Source organism: Cupressus sempervirens, chromosome 9 (genome assembly GCF_028749045.1).
Source record: "Cupressus sempervirens isolate cs-2001-9-10 chromosome 9, ASM2874904v1, whole genome shotgun sequence".
Classification (NCBI taxonomy): domain Eukaryota; kingdom Viridiplantae; phylum Streptophyta; class Pinopsida; order Cupressales; family Cupressaceae; genus Cupressus; species Cupressus sempervirens.
The window spans coordinates 351,762,684-351,783,809 of record NC_143126.1 but is presented as its reverse complement, the minus strand read 5'-3'; the positions used below and the strand labels follow the sequence as shown (position 1 = coordinate 351,783,809).

The 21,126-nt window shown below is 38.2% G+C and overlaps 1 protein-coding gene across 3 annotated transcripts in view; it reads left to right on the top strand.

Annotated features, from left to right (window-relative positions):
- LOC149538756 (uncharacterized) overlaps positions 1 to 20,800 on the top strand; it is a 288,434-nt gene extending 267,634 nt beyond the window's left edge. For all 3 annotated transcript variants that reach the window (XM_089800082.1, XM_089800083.1, XM_089800081.1), the window contains 3 exons: positions 19,618 to 19,698; positions 19,823 to 20,014; positions 20,131 to 20,800. In XM_089800082.1, the coding sequence (XP_089656208.1) occupies positions 19,618 to 19,698; positions 19,823 to 20,014; positions 20,131 to 20,346 (489 nt within the window). In that variant the 3' untranslated portion in view covers positions 20,347 to 20,800. The remainder of the gene's footprint in view (positions 1 to 19,617; positions 19,699 to 19,822; positions 20,015 to 20,130) is intronic.
- The last annotated feature ends 326 nt before the right edge of the window (positions 20,801 to 21,126 follow it).

Sequence of the window (21,126 nt, the reverse complement as noted above, 5' to 3'; positions counted from 1 at the left end):
TCATTTCAGCAAAAGGCATTGAGGTTGACCCTGAAAAAGTCCAAGCTATCATGGATATGCCTCCACCAAAGACTATCAGTCAGCTTAGAGGTCTGCAAGGACAGCTACAATCCATAAGAAGATTTATCTCTCAATTAGCTGATAAGGCTCAACCTTTCAATAAAAATCTTTATAAAGGATCTACCCATATTTGGAACAGTGACTGTCAACAAAGTTTAGATCAAATCAAAGGCTACTTGGCAAAACCTCCAGTTTTGATGCCACCCGTTCTGGGAAAACCTTTGATCTTGTACATTTCAGCTACGGATTCTTCTTTGGGAGCACTCTTAGCCCAAAGTGATAAGATGGGTAAAGAAAGAGCCATATACTATATCAGTCGGACTTTGGTGGCTTATGAACTAAACTATACAAGTATAGAGAAGGCATGCCTTGCTGTAGTTTTTGCCTCCCAAAAACTTCGGCATTATATGTTGACCCATACAGTTCACTTGATTGCCAAGATAGACCCTTTGAAATATTTATTAAGCAAAGCTGCACTTATTGGTCGCCTTGCTAAATGGATGATGATTCTTTCCGAATTTGACATTCAGTATGTTGAACGTAAGGCAATCAAAGGATAGGCCATAGCTGACCAGTTGGCTGACTTCCCACTTGAAGATGTAGCACCTATGCAAATTGAGTTTCCAGATACCTCGATCATGTACATTACTGACAGAACATGGAAGATGTTTTTTGATGGATCCCACACATAGAATGGAGCTGGAGCAGGGATTTTGTTTGTTTCCCCTCATGGTTATACAATTCCAAAGTCTTACAAACTATTGTTCCCATGTACAAACAATATTGTAGAGTATGAAGCATTAACAAATGGGATCAAAATGGCCCTTGAATGGCGAATAACTGAGCTACACATCTATGGAGATTCTCAACTAGTTGTAAACCAAGTGAATAATGAATATCAAACAAAGGATGACAAGTTGATCCCTTATAAAAAGTTGATAGACGCTCTAAGGAATTATTTTACCTTTGTAACATTCCAACAGATTCCTAGAGCAGAAAACAAGGCTGCTGATGCTATGGCCACCTTAGCATCTATCCTCCAATTACAAGAACATGAATCGCGATTTGAGTTCCTGGTGGAAGAATTGCGTCATCCAGCCTATGATTCCTCAGATAACCAGGTGATCTACACTGTTGTGGGTCACGATTCCTCCCGCTATGCGGCTGTTTTCTCCTACCTACGTGATCAGGTTATTCCCGAAACCCTCACGTGCAACCAAAAACGCCAACTCCTTCGTAATGCCTCACACTACACTTTGGTCTCTAGTGACTTGTATAGGAAAGGTCTAGACGGAACGTTGCTTAAATGTTTAGAGCTAGAAGAGTCCGAGAAGGCACTTGCCGAAGTCCACGATGGAATTTGTGGGGCACATTCTAATGGCCTTGCACTTGCCCGAAAACTGCTTAGGATGGGTTATTACTGGCCCACCATGCAAGCTAATGCTGTACGCTATGCAAAGTCCTGTCAGAAATGTCAGCTCCATGGCAACTTGATACATGCTCCCGGGCGAGAGTTAATCCCTTCTGTGACATATTGGCCATTTCAACAATGGCCCTTTGACTTGGTAGGAAAGATTCATCCAAGTTCATCCAGCGGTCATAAATTCATCATCACAGCAACGGAGTATTTTACTAAATGGGTTGAAGCTGTACCATTATCTGCTGCTACAGGCAAACATGTTGCCCTGTTTATACTGAATCACATCATTTGCCGATATGGTATCCCATCCTCTATTGTTACGGATAATGGAGGGCAGTTCAAGAATAAGGACTTAAAACAGCTTTGCAAAAAGTTTCGAATTAAGCAACATTGGTCCTCTATTTACTATCCCCAAGGGAATGGCCAAGCTGAGGCCTCTAATAAAACACTCCTGAAAATCCTACACCGCACAGTTCACAAGTCTGGGAAAGATTGGCACTTGCAAATAAATCCGGCACTTTGGGCCTATAGAACCTCTATTCGTAATCCTACAGGGGCTACACCCTTTTCTCTAGTCTATGGCTCTGAGGTTGTTCTCCCGTTAGAAGTCGAGATACCTTCCTTGTGCGTCTCCTTACATGGGTTAATAACCAATGAAGACCATAGAGCTATGCGAGTACATGAATTAGAGACTCTTGATGAACGTCGCAAGGCTGCTTTTGATCACATGAGGGCTTATCAGAAGCGCATGTCTACACAATATAACAAGAAGGTTCACCCCTTGAGTTCCAAGTTGGTGAACTCGTGCTTAGGGAGAATCCAAAAAATCAACAAAATCGGGAACAGAAAGGGAAATTTGAACCTAACTGGTTGGGTCCTTACATTATCACAGCAGCATTTGGGTCTGGTGCTTACCAGTTGTCTACATCAGAGGGTGAAGAACTTGCAGAGCCTATCAACATTCTACACTTGAAGAAGTTCTATACTTAGAGGCTTGTTGCTCATATATATCTATGATTCTGAAAGAATCCTAAAAATTAGAAAATGTCCTGAAAAAATGATCATCTTAGTGAAAACCTAGCAATAGGTGCTTTGATGTATCACCAAAAAAAAAAAAAAAAAAAAAAATTCCTGAAAAAATCTGTCAAGTGGTGAAAACCTGGAAACAGGCGCTACTTGAAACCCTTGCACCTATGTCTATCAAACTCAATCATCTACTTCACTACACATTTCCTAGCTTGGAATTGTTTCTTGTCCTTGTCTTAGGGGCATAGCTACATAGCCTATTGAGGTATTCTTGAGCATTAGGGTTTCTTTGACAACTCACAAAACAGTGTTTCTCAACACTACCCCCACCCACTTTGACATCAAGTGTTTTTCAACGCTTTACAGATAGTTTACCTATGGTCTCCGATGTCGCGATATTTCTCACTATTAGAATCAAGTCTGGAAGAAATGGCCAAGTGACTTACACACACGCACTTTAACACTTAAACGACTGAGCTATGCTGATCTTTATCTACTTTGTGTGCTGTCTATGATGATTTCTTTGCCATGTGTTCCCTCCCTAATAGTCTTTCGAGGATGTCATTGACTAGAAGACTGGGGGCATGGGGCATGTCTTCTTGATTTCTACTTGTGGGTATACTTTGTTTGTCTAAAGTGTTGTAAGCATTTGTGCTTGTCCTATTCAACACTTTGACTTATAAATGTATCATCCTTGACTGTTTCACAAGACCGCACTTGGGGTTTATCCTGGCACTTATGCCTTGATATAGGTGTAATCTTGCTAAATTAAACTTAGGGAATCTAATCGCATAATCATCTTGACTTACATGTGTTTGATGCTTAGATTGGATTTCCACATACCTATCTAATATCGATCATATTCATATCCTCATGGTTATACTAGTGATGGTTGTATGATCTCATGATGTCCCTAATAAACGCTCAATGATGAAATTAAGAGTCTAAATGTTATGAGTTTCTTGCTGGTAAACCACTTTGCATAGTAGCTTGCATTTTAGGTTCATGTCATTTTTTTTCTAGTTGCACATTCCTACATGTGGGAAGAGCTCTCTCTCTTCATCTTTTTCATGGACATATCAGCTAGCTGCTTTTATCTTTCGCTTCTACATATCTTTTCACCTTCTTAATCTTTCGCCACATTTCTTTGCTATCCTGTCATCACAAGGGGTTAATCCAAAAACTCATCACATACGATCTATCCAAGTGTCACATTTTCACAAAAACATTTAAGTCTATACCATCCATATGAGAGATCAAAATCAATACACATAAGCATATACACATACATGAGCTGAAAACAAAAACTAAAACATCACATGAAAGCTGAAACATACATTTTGAGACAAGTACGCAAGAATATTGATAAACCCAGTATCTCATATATATATATCAAATGTCTCATGGTACATATACAAATGTGAGATCCAAAATCTGGATATATGTCTCAAAAATACATGAGGTACAAATCAAAACACAATGTCATGTCTGACTGCCACCCTCTGCGGCTGGTGCTGGCCCTGGTGGAGGAGCCTGTCTCCTATCTGGTGCCTGCACTGCACCCTCTAATCTGCCCGCTCGCTCCGAATAATCAGGAAGACCCTATCCTGGTGGTACCACACTCCTATAGGCGGCATAATAGTATGCAGCTCGAGCACCATGATGCGTTGCCTCTCGCCTCGCAGTATCCCGCTCTTGGCGCAGCTCATCTGCTCGTGCTCGCTCATCCATCAGCTGCTGATCCCGTACTGCAATGGTCACCCAAGCTGCCTACAACTCTGCCTCCAAGGCACGGATCCTCGCACCCTGCTCCTCTCCTCCTACTGGCTGCTCTGCAGGTGCCTCTACCCTCACCGCTCGCCGTCTCCTCAAGGGCACCTCCTCCTCTCCACCATCATCACCATCAAACTCTGAGGACTCCTTTGCCGCCTGCGCTCGCATCCTCCTCCGCCCTGCTCGGGAACTCTCCCCCTCCATCTGCCTCCCCCCTCTCCCTCTCCCTCCGCCTCCTCCTCCTCCGCCTCCTCCGCCGCCACCTCCACCTCCCACTCCTGCAGGTGCTGCATCTGGATGTGTGAACCGGGGGAACGGGTGTCTCTGCATCTCATAAAGATACCCCGGATCAGCCCCTGCATCTGCCACATCTGGGCGATAATCCCAGGGAGTCGCCACTACTGCTGCGGTATCCCGAACTGTTGTCTGATAGTTTAGCATCGGCAGCCATCCCAATCCCTCATCTATGCGCATCCGGGCATAGGTAGTGGTCTCCACTGACACCACCTGTCGCTCTGCAAACTGCCGCCATACGCGACTGATCACAAACCGCTGCACAATGTCTGTGCTCCGACCCACCAACGGTCTGCTATACCGCATATAGTCTAACTCCCATGAATCTGACCACCGCTGACACTCCCGGTATAGTCGCCATGTGAATGCTGTCAGCTCATCAAACAGGCGTCAGTAATAGGTCACATCTCCACTATGCCTCTGTGGGATGAAACCTCTATAGCAAAAAATATACGGCTGGCTGCGCTCTCGTGGCTGCACCCGTGGTCAGATCACAGTGATGTGCTCCCAAGCCCAGATCTGCGCTAACACTGCTCCGCATCCCCATGACCCACCCTCATGGTATACTATCTCATGAAGCTCGTGGTACATCTCTGCCAGTATCGCAGGCCCCCATGCCATCCTACGTGGTCGGGAGATCAGATCATATACCAGTCGACCCCATCCTAGTGGAAAGCCCTTCTGGCCTCAGTCTGTCACCAGGGCCTGGGCTACCAAAGAGCATAACAAGCTGGGCAAAGGATAATCATATCCATACTCAATTATCAATCTCTCCCAACTCAGGTGACGATCCAGAATGGTCACATCCTAGAAAAGCTCCTGCACTCGCGCTCGCCCCTCTGTCAGGGTCGTATCATAGTACACCTGTGCCATCACCAAAACTTAACATCAGTACACCTGGCATCCAACATTGAAATGGCTAAATCAACAAACTACTAACCAAGTAACTTACAGGCTCGCCGTGGCATGGCACTCGCAGAATGCGATATACGTCCTCCAAGGTAATTGACGCCTCGTCGGTCGGTAAGTGAAAGGTGTTATGCTCGCTATGCCACCTCTCTGCCAGTGCAGACAGCAAACCGTGGTTTGCCCAAACATGGGGCATCCGTACAACCCAACGCAAGCCCATGGCCACTAGCGTAGTCTGCTCCTCATCGCTCAAATGCTGCACAACGCGCAAACCAACCACCCTGGGAGCTCTAATTAGTAATGCCGGGAATACCTCCTGTCCAGGTAAAACAAGCAATCATTAGTAATAGTCACATGACGAAAAAAAGCATTAAGAAAAACTACAAAACTAGCCGTACGACACTTTTTACACATTTTTTGAAACAGTGTCGTGCGACACTTTTTTACACTGCGTGCGACATTTTTTTGTCGTACGACATTTGGGTATGGCTGGGGCGACACATTTTCCTGAACGGTGCGATACTTTGTTTTGAAAAAAGTGTCACGCGACAGTTTTTTTAGGCCTGTGCGATACTTTAAAAGTATCACGCAACTTTTTTTTTCAAAAAACTTAAAAACGTGCGAAAAACTCACAAAAAGCTCGAAAAAGAGACAAAAATGTAATTACTTACCGGCGCCCCATATCGCTCTGGCCGGTTGTGCAACCGGCTGCGCTCAAAACAGTTTCGATGAAGAGGAATGTTCGCCTGAGCCATGATGCTATGTGGACCACACAAAATCTCTCAAATAACAAAAAGACAAATGAATAGTGAAAATGACACTTGGACCCCTTTTATAGCCTCCAACCTCATTTTGACCTAATTTTCAAACTCCTTGGAATTGCGCAAAAATTGCACCCCTAGCTAATTTCGACGTCTTGGATCCATTTTCGGGATCGAAATCGAAATCCGAGTTCATCTTGATGGTCAAAATCGCATTTTAAAATTTTACCTTCTTCTGAGCAGTTAGCTAACCGTTTGAGGTCTAATCTTTGAATCATCGCTGGGGCATCTTCTTTTCTTCATGACTTCATCATTTCTATCCATCATATCCACTTCAATTCACCTTTTCATGTCTAAAATCATCTTTCTACTAGATTTGACCTAATTTTACACTGTGTCCTTCATGGTCAACTCTAGTCAAACTGGGGCATTTTATCACTTTCTTATAGTCATTCTTGGGCTCTAATCATTTATCTGTCATATCGGACATTGCTATATCTCGATTTTCTCATGTCTATCTAGTTTCTGCATTCTCTTACCTCATTTCGATTTCGATCCCGAGGGGGCAAAAATACTCTATTGCTGATTGTTACAGCTATCTATTTCTTAGGAGCATTTGTTTGACCTTATCACTTGCTCTCGATCTATTCGCTTTGCTAGATGTTAGAATTCTTTTCGGATCCTAACATCATCTTCCTAAATGTTCAGTACTACCGCTATCAGGCTGTGCATTCAAGACTTGCTATCTATTTCTGCATTTCATTCTTTGGAATCAGATATCTATATCTGTCATCGCCTACTTGGCTTCGATTTTCTTTGACATAATGTGTTCCCAGATCGATCACGCATTAGTCAAAGAGGGGCAAATGTAATCACCTAAAAATGGTCATCTAGACTATTAGCCCCCTTCTCAGCATTTTGGCTAAATTAATTTAATCATTTACTTAGACCAAATTGCTAATAATCAATTTATTTGATTATAACCTATAGTTTGACTATGCTATCATAAGTTCATTATTTGATTAAAAGAACATGTCCCCTTTTAATTAAATAAAACACCCCATTCTTCTAACCCACTTAAAGTGCACACATAAAGTCCTTTTTCTATTTTGCAATTAAAAGAAAAGGCTTTGTGACTTTTGTCTTATATGACAAGTCAACTTATATTCTATTGGTTGACTTGTGTGTGCACATGGATCACACCTATTTTTGAATTCCACTGTTGATCATCCACCATCTTCATCTTGATCTCTGTCGTCCGTACATCTTTAAAAGGGAGAGAGCTTTCCCCCTCAATGAATCCATCTTTTGAATATTGTTATGCTGCAGGTTTTCTAACAGGTTTCTTGGAAGCTTTGTGGAGAACTTCTCACTCCTTGTCTACATTCTCTCATTCCATCATATTAGCATAGGATCATATGGTATTCTTAGCATAGTTGCATGTTAGTTTAGCTTTCATTCTTGCAATAATCTCACGTAGCTTAATATTTTGGTTTTGTAATACTCTCATACATGCTTAACATAGCTGCATTTTGCATTATCATCTTAGCTTAGTTTCCATACTTGCATTGCATTCTTGAGGGATTCCTTGAAGATATTTGCACTCTTGCTCTTGTCTCAAAGAACCTCCCTTTGCATGGTTTACTAGCAAGAAGTACATTTCTAAGGCTTGGCTGAGAGCCTTCATGCTTGAATACTAACTTCTTGCACTCCGTGGATAGGGAGCTCTAAGCCAGCATTCAAACATTCCCAACTCATGGAATCGTTTGGATAGAATGGTTTAGAGCGTGACACAAATCGAGTGTACAGAGATATATGAAGTCGTACAATGTTTGGATGTAAACCATACAGTGATGATTGGAGGCCAATGTGCCCATACGATGGTACAAGAGGGTGTACGGAGGTAGGGGTGATGCAAGGGATTCGACAATGCCACTTAGAATGTAGAATAACATATATTAAACACGAGAGTTTGTAGAAGCTAGAGTATAAAAGATACACACTTGTTACTAGATGGTATTTCCATATACAGATAACACTCTGATTTGCCAGATCCGAGCCAAGCAGTACAAAGATGGAATAGGGTGAGGGGTGAATCCCACCGAAACCGCACGAGCCAAATAGGGAAGATCTTTCACTTCCGAAATGGCGAATTACAGAGAATCCCCACTGGAATTCGCAGTACAAAAGAAATAATCCAATCGCATACCTATGACTACCTACAAGCCGTGCTTAAATATCCGTCGAGGAAAACGTTTCCAAGGGTGTACAAAGATAATCGACGGCAACACTTACCAATGGACACTAATATAAAAATGGGGCCGAGATATACTAAATCAATCGGAACCACACATACAAATATTATCTTGGGTCACATATTTATTAATTAAAGTAACTAATTAAAGGTCCTTATATTATTTAAATTCTGGGACCAATTTGTTAATTAATTTAATTTTAAAAAATTACATTAAAATTTCGAGACATGACATAATTTGTGATCATCGATTGTGATTAGTATTACATGTCTTGGTATCACCAATTAGAACAAATGAATATGTTACTATTGTATTGGTTAAAGACACGATTAGTTAAGGGTCATTCTTTGTATAGACATGACCTTGCGAGCCCAAAGGACACATAGAGTCATGTCTATACAATCAGACATGACTCCTCCCAATACTATATGTTGAAAGAGAAGATCGATGGAAAAGCATCAATGCAACACATGTTATTACCTTCAGTCTAATATATCTGCATTCACTTGTTACATTTAATAAAGATCATTATGATTTACTTGAAGTTTCAAAACAACCTTAATTGATTGAAGACTAAGAATCAAAGCCAACATTGAGATCAGAAAAACATTATATAGATAGATAGATAAATAGATCTTCAATTGATTATAAAAGAAGATTTCATAAACATCTGAATTCACATTAAATAAACTCTACCTCAGATCCAAGTTCCTTAAACATGGTATCAAAGCTTCATTGGTAGAACAAGCCTTTGAACCAACTATGATTTTTTTTGCTTCAAGATCACTGAAATGCTTCTTTACTCAATCAAATCAATCATGGTGAACAATATCAGAGTTAAGGATAGACTAGAAGGTGCCTCCAACTTCGTTTATTGGAAAATTCAAATCACAACAATATTCCAAGAACTTGAATTGCAATCATTTGTAGAGGAAAACAAGGAATTACCCAAAGATGAAACGGAATTGATAACCTGGAAAAGACGGAATAATAAGGCCAAGAAAATTATTGTTGATGGAGTTAAAGATCATATTCTCCAATCAATAGCAAAACTTATAACCGCTTATGATGTGTTCAAAATTATTCAAGACACATTTGAGATAAACAATGCAAGCATATTGCTTACATTAAAGCAACAACTTCTAACTATCAAGATGGATAAAGGAGATATAATCACCTCCTATTTCTCCAAAGTCTTTGAATTAAGAGATCAACTCTCTACCATTGAAAACAATGTTGAAGATGTCGAATTATCTCTATAGCTCTTAGAGGATTACCAATATCATGGGAATCATTTATTCAGTACATCATTCGTCCATCTATACCCAAATTTGATCTACTAAAAAATGAATGTACCCAAGAAGAGGCTCGATTAATCTCAAGATGTATCATCTCTAACAAAGAGGAAGAGATTCAAGCATTGCATATAAATTCAAGCAATAAAAAAGGGAAAATTCAAAATGAAGAGAGGGAAGAAAAACTATAAGAAACGAGACCTGTCAAAAGTTCAATGTTATAAATGTGACAAATTTGGACATACTCACATGTATTGTCTAGAAAGGAAGAAAAGTCTAGTCAACATGGCCGAAGTCAAGGAATTAGAAGACAAGAATGAAAAATACTCATTGTTCTACCTTGCCCTATGTAGTGAGATTAACTCCAATAAAAACACCTGGATAGTTGACAGTGGAGCTTCCAAACATATAACCAGATTTAGAGATAAATTTGAGACTTTTGAAGAATATTCAACTGAAGAAGTGACAATAGGCGACAACTCTACTTACCCTGTGAAAGAAATTGGGACATGTTTAGCACATCTAAGTATAACCAGAGTTAACTTACACCTAAAAGATGACCTATTTGTTTCTAGAATTAAAAGAAACCTTATCTCTATATCCAGTGTAGCAGATCAAGGATATTGAATTGCTTTTCAAGAAAATAAAGTAGCTAGATGAAGAATTCAAACATAAAAAATGTTATTTCTATTGGAGTTTGAGAAGGAAGTTTAAACAAACTTCGTAATTCCACAAATCTAGCACTAAATCATGAAACTGGAAAGACAAATGAAATTTGGCATAGGAGACTAGGACATTTAAACTTTAGAGCATTACCTTCTATAGAGAAAATTGTAAAAGGTCTACCCAACCTTAAATCGGAACATGAAGGAATATGTAAAGGATGTGCATTAGGAAAGATCCCTAAAACTCCTTTCCATTCCAGTGAACATAAGTCTAAGAGCATTCTTGAACTCCTTCAAACGGACCTATGTGGGCCCATATCAATACCATATCATGATTCGATTCGGCCTTGCCGATTCCAATCCGATTCCAGTTTTTGTTGCTTTGTAGTTGGAATTGATCGTTATCTCTTATGTTACATTGATTCATTCATCTTTGTTACTTCTCTCTTTGAAAGCATTTGAGTGTTTGATGTTGTTTTTGAAAGACTTTGAGCTTTCATAAACGAGATTAATCTAATTTGATAGTGGCTGCAAGTACTAGGATTTGAAGACTTTGAGCTTGATTTCTTAGTATATTTTTCATAATTGGATACTTGAATAAAGAGTTTGAGCTTTATTAGTTGTTCGTGTTTTTGTTTCAAGAAGATTGCTTGTAGAAGATTTTGGGTTCTTGCTATCAAGCACATTAGTTAAGATATAACTGTTGTCTTAAGGTTGTTCTTACGTCAATACTTAGCCACTGGTATTACCATAGCGATGGATTCCTTTTGTCTAATTGCAAGTAGTAGTTGGTAATGTAAAATCATTACTGAAAAAAGAGGAATTGATTCAATAAACCACCCTTTTGTTAATTCCAGTTAGTTCTTTGTTGTAGTCAACTAAGATAAGAAGGGAGCCTCCCCTATTGCTAAGAGGAGAGATTTATCTCACTACACCATTACCTAAAGTTCTCATTTTGTAAGCTATGGTTACAATGGTTTACAAAAGATTTAGCCAACATGTTTTTAGGGGGAGTTGATTTGATATGGATTGCTATCAACGAGAAAAAGGGGAGATTGTTGGATATTTTCTTCATTGATGTCAAGTTCACCAAATTCATGTTTGAGCAGCTTGAGGTGTTTCACCAACTTCAGGAGCTTGAGGTGTTTGAGCAGCTTGAGGTCGTTCATCGACTTGGGGTTTGTGAGCTACTTGTGTGCTTACTTTGTTGAACTGCTATGGTGCCTACTTGTCATTCTTTTTGATATGTCATTAGTTGGACCATTAATGTTTGCCGTGCTTGTAATTGGGTGTGCGCTTTGTATTTTCTTTCTATCGTTACTCTTCTTATGTTGTTCCTCACTGACAGGTTTCTAGATCTAACAACACTAGCAATATCAGTCATCCATGCTGCTTTGGAATAGATGATAATTATGTGCATGGAGTCCTCTCGGAAGACACTTGGCAAATGAGGCTGAGTGCTTAATTTATATTTGTTGAAAGGACTCAAAATTTGTTAGTTTATATATTGTAGTCTAAGTTTATTGTAGATGTTTTTGTAACTGTCAGATGCCACGTGGTCTACGAGTTAGATGAATTTGCAAAGACATTTTTCCCTAATAAGTGACAGGGTATCACCCAATCTGACAATACATTATTGGAAGTCATTTAGTAAATAAAAATGTAATATCTGTTGTTTTTCATTTTGTCACCACAAAATGTAGGTAACAGTACAAAACTTTTTCAACTTAGTTTTGCATTTCTGAAAGTTAGTTCGTTATTTAATTGGATAACATTGATCAACCAATTGACTCCAAATGATGTAATGAATCCTTTTATTGAAGGCTTTTGTGCAGTCTTTTTAGTTTTTGTGTTTGTTGAGCCTATGCTTGAAGCCTTCAATGTCCTTTTTCTTGTTTTTGAGTGTGTTTGTTAGCTTTTGGTCTTTTGGTTTTGCTCAAATCATTGCTTTCGGTTTTTCCTTCAATTTGGTCTATCTTAGGGCTTGATCATAGTTAGCAATCAAAAGATATGATCATTTTAGTGCCCAAAAGGTGGACTCTCAAGATGGCCATGCATAATGTAAAATATCATGCTATATTTTAATGTTGACATTTACTTTTTGAAAAATATAACTTAAAAGTTAAAATCACTTTATGTTATGTTTTTAAGTTACTTCATCATTTAAATTTATCACTTAAAGTAACTATAGTGCACTTTATGTTATATTTTTAAGTTGAGTTGCTTTTTAATTTTTTACTTAAGTGACTATATTAACTATTTAGTTTGATTTTTTTTGGAGTAACTTTATGTTATATTTAAAACATACAAGTTAAATATTACTTTTTGAAATGATATTTGGACATAATAGGTTAATTCTATTATGTAAATATTACTTTTGATTCAATTAAGTGATATTTTCTCAAAAATCAATTAGACATGTGCTTACTTGATCACTTAAGTTGTGCAATTACATGTCTTTCAAATTTCAACCCATTTACATGTAAATATGCAAATGCCTCTAGAGACCACAATTTTGCACTAAAAAGACATTTTAAAACATTTAAAACATGTAAATGCATGCGTTTCAAAATGTGCAATGGGTCTCCAAGAGTGCGATTTGCATCATGGAGCCTTTTTAAAATATGCAGTGACCCTTGCGGAGTGCAATTTGAATAAGAGACCAAGTCCCATGCATTTTAAAACATGCAAACACCCTTCTAGAGTGCGATTTGCACTAAAACATGTCAATGTGCAAATGCACGTCTAGAGTCTAATTTTAAACATGTAGATGCATATTTGAAATATGTAATGGACTTCTAAGAGTCCATTTACATGTAAATGCACTTCCAACCAAAGGATTTTACATGTGATGTGTCTTGGAGAATCCAATTTTGCATTCAGAACTCATGTAATCACCCTCCAAGACCCTGTTTTTGCATTCCAAAGCCAAAAACGTCCAAACACATGGCATGTATTACATATTTAAAATATGTAATGAGGTCTTGAGAGTGTGATTTGCACTTCCAACCATCATGTGAATGTATTTTAAACATGTAAATGCATCCATTGACCTTGATTTTGCATTCCAACACATGCAAATGCATTTGAGTGACCCGTTTTTTTCTTTCCCAAGTCAAAAAAATTTCAAAAACTTCCATTATTTGGCCACGTTTTTGCTAAAAACGCCCAGAAAATTGGGTTTTTCATCAGGTTTTTGCAATTTTCTTCCACGTTTTTGCTTTTAGATCCATCTAATATCATTTGGGGAAGTCATTTTTGCATTCACAAGTAAAAACAATCAATATATATGCATTTGTGAGCCACGTTTTTGCAAAAACGACCCAGAGTTTTGCTTGAAAAGGCCACCTTTTTTATAAAAATGTCCAGAAATCAATGTTTCTAGCGCATAAATATGCATTGGGAAGGGGCATTTTTGAGTTTTAATGCATGCATATGCATTTGGAGATCACATTTTTGTCATTTCTTGCCAAAAACAACTCATTTACATGCATTTAGAGGGCATGTTTTTGTCCTAAAAATATTTTGCGTTTGGGGGTTTAAAGATCATGTTTTTGGCATTTGCAGACAAAAACGTTTCATAAAATGCTCATCAATATCCATTACTTGCAAGATTGAAAGAGTCAAGTTGGTTGTGGATCCGGATTTGGAGGAGAATTGGTCTTCAAGTCTAAATCTTCCTATTTTGATCTCCAAGTAAGTGGACATTTTCAATCTTGCGCATTCATTCATGCTTATCTTGCTATTTTGTTGCATATTATGGCTTGTTATTTCACATTTGTCCAAAGACATGCCAAAAAGTGCATTTTCTTTTAAATAAGATGAAAACCTTCATTTTCACATGTTTCAAATTTCCTCAAATTCGAATTTTGAAATTGCATATAGGAGAGCAACTCGATATTTTGTCAAGTTTGAGTCAAAGCAAAGGGTATGTTATTGTTTTGTTTATTTGTTTGCTTGCTTGTTTTGGAAGAAAGTTGAAGAATTTTTTCCAAGAATGCAAGTGCATATTGCATCCATTTCACTTTCCACCTTTCCATGCAAATCCATCACATCTTTTTGTATCCCACCAATTCATGTCAAAGCATATTGCATCAATGTCCTTCATTTGCAATTACATATAAATCCATTTTCCAAACCCGTTTACATTTAATCTTATCTTTCAAACCTAATTACATGATTACACCAAGTCATGATTACATGTAATTGCATCTGGAGAATCTGACTTTGGTAGGTCACTCATTAAACACCAAAGTTGTCATTTGCACACATCCATAACTTGCATTCTTGGTCATCCCACAAAAGTCCATCTTTGCCCACATGCAATGTACCCTTGAGAGTCCAATTTTGATCTTTTCCACCCAAATACATATGCTTTCCGGTTCATTTCCAGCCATCATATGTGTTCCATAAGTATCTACTCCATACTGCAAACACTCGTCCCTCATGGATTCATCATTGTAACTCAAATCCCAAAGTTTTCATGGATCCAATCTCATTGGACGATGTCTCATCTTCATGTTGTAGTACACTCTTCAAGATATGTCAGAACTTCAAAGAATAGAGACATCCTATTGAGAAGATATGCTTTGATCGTCAGGAAGCAGTAATTCATTTGTTCTCCACTTTTCCAATGGTTGTCTGAGAACCTAAGTTTGTGTAGGAATGCGCCAAGCATTTTGCTTCGGAAAAAAAATTTGCAGATGTTGACGGGAAAGTTGTTCCAAGTTTACATTCGAACACCATTGAGAAGGTTTTCAAAGTGTCAAAGATTTCATAATGTGCCAATTTACAAAAGAGAATTCATGAAAACTTGAACGAAAAAAAGCTTGATCACATCAAGTTTTCAAATGACAACTAGAAACTCATAGACGAGGATGCAATGGTGCAGAATACATGAATCCCTGATTCTGCAAGCATCACCAAGTACAAGGCCCTTTAGAAGAATCCCTAGTATTGTTTCAACTTTGTCTTCTTTCTTCTTTAGCTTTTGTGTTTGTAGATTGAAGAGAATGTATTGCATGAAATTGTGTAATTACATGTAATGCAATTTTTATGTCCTTATGACATTTGATCCAATAATTTCTCTCATTAGTTAGACTGGGTCAAAGTTGGTTGAGTTGCTCCCACTTTTTCCTCCATCTTTTTCTCAACTTCTTTGCCTTTATAAAAGAGTGCCCCCTCATTGTAAAAATCATCTTTTATTGTATGCAAGAAAGCTCTACCAAACTTGTGCAAGCATAACTTTGATTGTGTAGTACGAATTTGGGAGAAAAGTGAATAAAAGAAGCAATCAGATTCGAAGCTTTGACTGGAAGCAATTGTGATAGAGCAAATTAGAAGTTTCAACTGTATTTTGTGCCTTTTGTCTTTGATTCATGTTTTTATTGTGGGTTCAATAATAGAGCATAGTGAGTTAAGAAGCAATCGAAGCCGAAGCTTTGACTGGGAGTTGTGATACATAGATTGAAGCTTTGACTGTAACTTGTATCACCTTAATTCACAAAAATAGTTAAAATTCTTTACTTCTAGAAGTTTTTGTGCCCTAATAGTAAAGGTTATTCTTATAGCATAGATTAAGACTAGACTTAGAGCCAAACTGGTACGCTTTGATCCAAGTTGTTGATTCGGGTTCAAGGACGCATTCGAGTTTGGGGTTCAAATTCATGGGTTTAGGCAAAAAAAAAATTTCCCATTTGGGTTCCTAGGTGGGTTCGTGATGTGTGCATACATATATGTATATATATATATATATACAAAAAATTAAGAGAAACCTATAGGTCCTCTTGGTTTGTCGTGGGTCCTCCCAAGTTCGTTGCAGGTCCTCCTGAATTCGCCATGGGCCCGCCCAGGTTCGCTGCAAGTCCGAGCAAGGCCCTTATTTTGGACTATGGGTCCGCTCGGGTTCGAGCGGACCCACAGTCCAAAATAAGGGCCCTACCTGGACCTGCATCAAACCCGAGCATGAACTTGAATTTGGGCAGCAAGGTTTGAACCCAGTAACTAAGACGCTTTCAGCTAGCCTTTGAGTTAGTGTTGGTTTATCGGTATCACCGTTTACAACTTTAGATAGAAATGTTGTTAGAGGTTTCATCTTGCCCATTACTTGCTCCACTTGAGCGGATTCTTTTATGAATGTTAAGAGGAAAGAATATTGGTAATACCCTTTCAAAATCTCTCAACTTCTTGCTTACCTAGAGTTGATCCAAAGAACGGTGAGAAGGGGGACCCTTCCCTTTAAAGTAGGAGAGACTTTGTCTCACACATTATGGTTGGTCATTCTATTTTGTGACTACTCAAAATTGTCAGTTGCAAACTATCCACCCGACGATATTCTCTGTAAATATTGACACCTAGAATAGAGAAGAGCCAATATTGGAAGTGAAGTGGACAATTGTTTTTAGGGACTGTTCGATGAGCTGAGTTCAAATGATGAAAATAACGGATGTTGATCACCAATGAGGTCTTGGCTTCGTGGCTTTTTTTGGATATTAGGAAGCATCGTGGGAGTGTGGAGATTTTTTTTTTCTGCAGTTTTCAAACAAGTTAATAGCGCAGATGTGTGTGGGACAGATTTGTCTGAGGGGCATGTGTATGCTTGTTTTTGAGTTTTTTTTGTTAAACACTTTTGAGCAGCATGGTGACATATAGAATCGATAGCTGAGTCTAATAAGCATGTTTGAAAACATAATTGGATGTATAGTGACAGGCTGTGATAGAGAATACTAAGCAATTTTGAAAAGTAAGAAGGGGGATCTCATCTTGATCAGGGGATACAAATTGAAAGATCAGTCTTGCGGTTTCTGGAAAATTTGTCTAAGGCATGTTGATATAAGGCCAACATTGGTTTGATAAGTGCAGTTTGGAAGGCTTGATTTACCTTGTATTAGTCTTGGAGTCTTCATCAATTTATGTGTAAAGCTAAAGCTTAAGCTCGGTAGTGTTCCTTCTCACATATCGGATTCGATGGAGTGATCCAGAAGTTGTAGCTTCTAGTGTGAATTCTAGTTGGAGACATTTATTTTAACAAGAGTAGCTGGTCTTAAAGGTTGGAGCCTATGATGATTGAATGGTTGAAGCCTTAATGTGTAGGGTTGTGGCCCATTGTTTGAGAAGATTAGTATACCTTGGTTTTTACCCAAAAGGGTTTCCACGAGATAAACGTTTGTGCTCTTGTGCTTCATGTTTGCATTTTAACTTGCTCTCTGATTTAAATACTTAAAATCCTAATTCACCCCTGTAATGTTACCATTATAAAATAAATCATTTATGAAACTATTGTTAATGGGCCGATTGATTTAATATATCTCGGACCCATTTTTATTTCGTTTCCGTAGTTTGTGTTGCCGTCGGCTATCTTTTTACACCCTCGAAAAATTTTGTGACACGTTTTTAAGCACGGCTTGTAGGTAGTCTATAGGTATGCATTTTGGATTATTTCTTTGTATTGCGAATTCTAGTTGGGATTCTCTGTTGTCCGCCATTTCGGAAGTGAAAGATCTTCCCTACTTGGCTATTCCGGTTTTGGTGGGATTCAACCCTCACCCTATTCCGTTGCTTGTAATACTTCGCTCGGATCTGGCAAATCGGAGCACCATCATACTACAAATGTTAATTGAATGTTTGTGTTCACTTTCCATTTCTTGTTCGAAGTTTTATCTTGATTGTATCAAGTGATTCGATCATTTTATAAACACCCTATTACATCCGTACAACATCATTGAAAGCAGCCCCATACCATACGCCCACCACAGACTGTATAACTCTCTAGAATCACACTGTACGGCCTTGTTTTGACCCTCTTGAATCCATCATATGGCTTTGTTCTGCATTCACCATACGGCTTTTTTGTTCCTCCACCCTCCTCCATACGGCCATTGTGCCTCCTTCCCATAAAGCCTATCTACCGTACAGACTCTACTGCCCACCGTACGGGCTTCTCCATGCCGTACGGCCTTCACCTCCTTGGTGTACGGCTCATCTCCACCCATCATACCGTGCTGTCACTCAAACACTATACGGCCTCCATATCGTTTGTGCTGATCCAAATTGGCATCTGTACTCCAAATTCCAATTGCACCGTACTGTCCCACAGAATCTTGTACGGGTTTTATTTGGTAGAAAGATTGTTGCGTGGGTTGGATCATTACAACCCCCTCTCTGAGTTTTTCACAGGGAAGCTACAGCAATACTCAGGAAATGAATGCAAGCTTCATAGTAAAATAATAAATAGTTATAATTGCACTCAATAGACTGTTGCAGACCTTGGAGGTGTCTTTGGAAGGTGTTGGTGAGGAACTAACACTGTAGTAGTCATCTATACCTACTTTTCATTGTGGGAGTTAATATTAGCATCTCATTATGTCTGGGCAATTCATAAGGTTAGAACTGCATATTTTTGTTCTCGCTGTCAATAAATTAATGGATATTTATTCAATGTTATCCAGACAGCATGAAACAAATCTCTTTGTTTTCAATGCATGAGCCTTAGATGTATAAGAAAGCAGTATTCCACGTTTAAATATTTTTGAGCCGGTAATGTCTCAGATTTTTAATCTAATAAGCACAAACTTTAAGCTAAGGTACTGGTTTGAATCTGGATGTAGATGCCAAGAATACCTCAGATTTTTAGTGTGATGAAATGATTTAATTCTGTAAATTCCTATAATATTATACACACACACACACACACACATACCCAAATGCATCCAAAACCCACAAATAAATTCACATATCCATGTACACTTCTCATACTCGCATCTATATCCAGATTTGAACCGGTCACTTAGTTCTTATGCAACTTTCCAAATGTTTATGCTAAGCTCCTAAAGGGGACATCACTTTTCATCATACATGGTAACCAGATTAGGAACATGAGCAAGATACTGAAAAATAGATAGATTTTGGAATTATGTTACCTAATGGAATTTGAAAGAAAGCTTATGTAGTATTGAACTGGTTCTTAGAATTTATATTGGCTGCCATATAAGCTTCTTTATTTTCTTAACTAATTTAAGCTCTTAAGAGTGTTAAGTACTACGTTTCTTAGTTCGTTTGTAGGCATTATTTTTGAAATTCTTTTCTAAATGACAGTTATCATTAAAAAATTTGGTTGGTTATAGAAGAAGCGTGTGTTTCTTACCAAACTAACGATCACAGATATCATGCAAAGAAAACAAGATTTTTTTGTTGGATCCTTCTCAGTATGAAGACAAATGCCAGAAGCCTCTGAAATGGGAGGTATGCACAATTTCAATGTCCAAACTAGTATCCATAAGCATTCTAATAAATACTCTCTAAACATTCATACAATTAACTTTGCCCATAGCTTCCGTACTTACGAATTCTCCCACATATTTTGCAGAGAATCTTCTTTCTGAAGAATGTGCCAAATATATCTGCTAAGATCAACGGGAAACAGTTAATTTTACTTCTTGATACTGGAGGCAGTGGAGTTGATGTCATCTTTAATTCAAAAGCAGAAAAATTTGGAAATTTGCAAACTGGTGGGCAAGCAAACTTAAGAGGAATAAGTTCAACAGGAGAAGCAAACACGGTATTTATTTCAACATAATTTATTCTCCTAGCACATCAAGAAGTAATACTATTACTATTGAAATCATATCATTTTTATGCTGTTATAATAATTTCAAGGGCTTTTCTTGCTTACAGGTTCACAGAGCACTAATTGATGAGCTTGAAGTTGCTGGTCACTGCTTTAAGAAGGTTAATGCTGTTTATGTATCTGGTGGCTCAACTCAGTTACATCTTTCTGAGTACACATCTGGTATTCTTTGCATGAATCTGCTTACCAGGTTTACTATTGTCTTTGACTACCGCAACTGTCGAGTGTCTTTGATTGATACAAAGATTGACTATAATGAATGATTTTTTCATAGACGGTCTAAATCAATGAAACCAAGACAAAATGAAAATGTTTTAACGGCTCTGCAACCAGGCTGCTGCGTATAATTCTAAAAGCAATAACAAAGAAATAATGGAGATTATTCGGGTCTTTTGGCTATCATGGGCATTCCCTCAAAGAATACAATAGAATCATTAGTTTATATAACCTGTCAGACCCAACAAGTTGTACAATACATCATTCAATTGATCAAAACTCAAGTGGCCATTGAGGATACTTATATTTTGAACTACCCTTAAGTTTTTCAGAATGGATTTGGCCCGTCAAAAAGATTTCTGACTACATATTTGTCACTATGCATGACTGCATAATAATTTTCTGAAAATATGTACCTTTTTATAAACCTAAGCAAAGGGAGTAGAGAAATTGTCCTTTCTTTTCCTTCAAACATGAATGAAATACCCTTATTTTAAATCATGGTTGAGCATTTGCCCTGTTTTACACAATTATCTCGACTATGCAGCACTATAACAGGGTAGATAATAGGAACGGAAGCTGTCTTTTCTTGATGTATACAAACCCTCCTGTTAGGCTACATGTGCATGGACTAACAGCATCACTAATAAAGATATTTTCTTAACTCTAGTTTTCAAGTAGAGGCAATTTTTAGATCTACTACCACCATGAGCTCTTGATATGCTGAGAGTTAAAATCTACTGGGGCAGTATATAAATGTTAGTGGTTATGCTATGTTGCTTTATTTTGAAAAGGTCAACAAGTATAATTTCCCCTTTGTTCCAATC